The sequence below is a fragment of the Kryptolebias marmoratus genome, linkage group LG12, assembly GCF_001649575.2.
Source record: "Kryptolebias marmoratus isolate JLee-2015 linkage group LG12, ASM164957v2, whole genome shotgun sequence".
Classification (NCBI taxonomy): Eukaryota; Metazoa; Chordata; class Actinopteri; order Cyprinodontiformes; family Rivulidae; genus Kryptolebias; species Kryptolebias marmoratus.
The window spans coordinates 22,890,235-22,893,935 of record NC_051441.1 but is presented as its reverse complement, the minus strand read 5'-3'; the positions used below and the strand labels follow the sequence as shown (position 1 = coordinate 22,893,935).

The following is a 3,701-nucleotide window of genomic DNA, read 5'->3' as shown; positions in this document are numbered from 1 at the left end:
GATTGGCCACCACAGAGTCCAGACCTTAACCCCATTGAGAATCTTTGGGATGTGCTGGAGAAGGTCAGACTCTACCATCATCAATGAAAGATCTTGGTGAAAAATNAATGCAACACTGGATGGAAATAAATCTTGTGACATTGCAGAAGCTTATTGAAACAATGCCACAGCGAATGTGTGCCGTAATCAAAGCTAAAGGCGGTCCAACAAAATATTAGAGTGTGTAACCTTTTTTTTGGTGGTGACTTTTTTTTTGGTCAGGCAGTGTAGTTTATAGGACTGCATTCATCATCACAATCCACTTCCAGCAAGATGCTGGTGAAGCCTACAGTCTACCATTTAGGACATCCTCAGGTATCAGAAAAAAATGGCATCAGACTCAAGTCTCCTGAAAAAAAATGTCAGGCATCAGAAAAAACGCTTTCAGGTACCACAAAAAAGTGCCTCAGAGAGAAGCCTTCTGCAGGTGGCGCTGTTGTCAGGATTTTTTTAAAGATTCTGACATCCCTAAGTATTTTTTAATCCACCTGACTTTAAAGGTGTAATTAGAGATTTATTATAAAATATAAAATTAAATAATCTATTAAAGAAATTAGAAAAGAGCAAATAGAGAAAAGAGAGATTAGAAAATGTCAACACTGTCAATTTTAAATTCTGACAACAGCGCCACCTGCAGAGGCCTTCTCTCTGAGGCCCTTTTTTCTGATCCCTGACAGTTGTTTCTGATACTTGATGCTGTTTTTTCTGATACCTGAGGATGTCCTAAAATGTACACTGTAGAAGCCACATCAGCTGTCATTCATCCTTCTGTGCTCTTCCTTCTATACCTAAAATGTTGTCCATCAAGTTTCTTTCGACCAAAACCAAGGGTCTCAAATAGCTAAGAGAAACAACCTAAGAGGCTGCTACTTTACTCTACTCTAGAGCCTAAGAGTTTTAAGCACAAACCAAGCTAAAGCTAACACCTAACTTCTAACTTTATTAATGTTTATGTTTCTTGTTGTTTATTTTTGTTTTAAAATTGTGTTGTGCTGTTAGGTGGAAGTTTTCCATCAGTCTGTCACTCAGCACTTTAATGTATCTTCAACAAACGGAACCCAACAGACTATATTGCAACAGGATCACACTGACTAACGCAACAGTAAAACAATATTTCTTTTTATCAGTCATTTTAAACATTTTGTATTCTGTTAATTATAGTTCATTGAGAAAAATCTGAATTAGCCAGAATCAATATTGGCAGGCCAGAGCTGAAGAAGCAGGAACCTGTATCAATTCACAAGACCAGGATTGGTGCATCTTTAGTCTCTGGAAGACAAGATTCAGGAGGAGAGACCTGTGCAGTTACCTGCATGATATGAGAGAAGGCCTTTCTCTCTCCAGCAGCCTCCAAAGCTCGCTGCGCTGCCATAAGGTACAGCAGTTTGACCTCATCCCGACCACATGAAGTAAACCTCAGAAAAAGCCACTTGAAGATGCGTTCAGCCTCGTAGCTGAGCATGGTGCAGAGCAGACCTAAGCAGGCTGCTGCCTCCTGGCGTAACTCCCACAGAAGCTTACTGCTACAGATACAAACAGGAAGAAGTATGTCACACAGAGTACGCAAATCACAATCAGCAGTCATTATTTCAATAACAGGGTGTTTTTAACACTTTCTGTAAAAATATAAAGACTATTCAAACTATGCTGACCAGTAAAGCACTGGCTCTCAGAAAAACTGATACTAAAAAGGTAAGGCAAGTTCTTTTGGCTGCTGCTGTCTTCAGCGGTTGCCACAGCGAGCAAACTTGCATGAATGATTTGGCAGTTGTTTTACGCTGGATGCCTGGGCTCGAACCTGCAACCTCAGAGTTACAAGTACTGACCACCAAGCTACCGTTTATTTTGATAATGATGGCTTATAGTTAAAGAAAACCCAAACTTAAGTTTCTCAGAAAATAAGAATATTACATAAAACCAATAACAAAAAGGATATTTAATAGAAAAATGTATATGTTCATGTACTGTACAGTATATGCACTCAGTATTTTGTTGGGGCTCCTTTTACATGAATTACTGCATCAATGCAAAGTGGCAAGGTGGCCATCAGCCTATGGCTCTGCTGCAGTGTTCTGAGAGCCTAGGTTCTCTACGACAGGCCAGTTTGCTGGCCAACCAAGCACACAATGTTTATTAAAGCACGTATTGGTACTTTTGGCTGACTTTGGCCTTGATAAACCAACACCAGGGGATGCAAATGTCTCCCCAGACCATCACCAAGTGTGGAACCTTCCCACTAAATGTCAAGCAACTTGATTCTGTGCCCCTCCACTCTTCCTTCAAACTCTGGGACCTTGATTTCCAAATGAAATGAAAAATGTACTTTTATCTGAAATGAGGTCATTGGATCACTGAGCGACAGTCCAGTCGTTTTGGTTCTTCTGACATTGTCTCTGGTTCAGGAGTGGCTCGATATGGGGACTGGGACTATACTTTATTTGTGTTTATAAGCTGTAAGCCATAATCATCAAAATTACCCAAAATAAACGCACGATTCACTCTGTGGAATGAAATGAATTACATTTTTTTTCTGTTATCTTTGAGCCGTTTTCAATATCAGAGCATCTGTAATTTTACTGTTTGTAAATTGGTGCAGTTTGTATGCATACGGAAAGTTTAGTTTTTCTTAATGATTTTTTTTCTTTTTTTATTCATATTTTTTCAATTGAATTACTCAGCATCCATTCTATTTACTTTATATTTTGTGTTGCCAACCCCATGTCTGCAATGCCCATTTTGTGCATATGGAAGTCTGTCTTCTAAATATTCCACTTTGAAAAGCTTTATTCAACCAGCTTTTCTAAAATGTTTTCCTGTCTGTACTGACAAAAACACTAAATCAATTCAGTATACAAATCTAGCATAAGGTCACTGTTTCACAAGCATATCACTCACAGATAATCCTTACCTCTCATTCAAAATATCATTCAAGGTGCTGAGGATGGTGTCCAGTTGCTTAACCAGGGTCTGTTTGAGAGAAGGTACAAGCTGTTGTGACAGTGATGAATTTATGAAATCCAAAGATTTCATGTCAAATCAAACACCAGTTTACCAATGCTAGTGGGTTCAAACAAAGGCAAGCAGACATATTTTTGATGTATTAAAGACATTTAACCTTTTATTTAAGGAGATTTTGCATTTCAAACTTAAAAGTCTGGAGTTCCAAGCTTTAAACTGCAGCAAATCAAGTTGCTACAAATCACTCTTCATACGCTCCCTCCTGAGGGTCATTAAAGGGGTATCTCACTGGGCTCTGGTCATCATCATTAATAAAGATAGACAAACCAGTGGTGTCCAATCCTGGTCCTGGAAGGCCACTATCCTGCAGGTTTTAGTTGTTTCTCTGCTTTGACACACCTGATTTGAGTGACTAAGTGATTAACAGGTTTCTGCAGAACTTGAAGAGCTGCTGAAGAGCAGGGAAACATCTAAAACCTGCAGGATAGTGGCCCTCCAGGACCAGGATTGGACACCACTGGTCTACACTTTCTTCTATTGTTCAATTTTTGAAAAACTGCCATGTTGTATTTTTGGAGCCTGAGTCTGCGCACTAAAGACGTGGCGTTTTATTCTTAGTACTACCTTTTACACATCTTGCCAACTCACTAACAGGCTGTCAATCACAGTTTAACTTGATACTTTAAGTCTTACGTAACTATTAA

The 3,701-nt window shown here is 39.1% G+C and overlaps 1 protein-coding gene across 1 annotated transcript in view; it reads right to left on the bottom strand.

The window, feature by feature from the left end:
* The window catches only part of smg1 (SMG1 nonsense mediated mRNA decay associated PI3K related kinase), a 125,646-nt gene extending 122,556 nt beyond the window's left edge, over positions 1-3,090 (bottom strand). Inside the window, exons 1-2 of the mRNA XM_037978496.1 lie at positions 2,948-3,090; positions 1,349-1,562 (exon numbers count right to left, since the gene is read on the bottom strand). Of these exons, the coding sequence (XP_037834424.1) occupies positions 1,349-1,562; positions 2,948-3,069 (336 nt within the window). The 5' untranslated portion in view covers positions 3,070-3,090. The remainder of the gene's footprint in view (positions 1-1,348; positions 1,563-2,947) is intronic.
* Between the last annotated feature and the right edge of the window lie 611 nt (positions 3,091-3,701).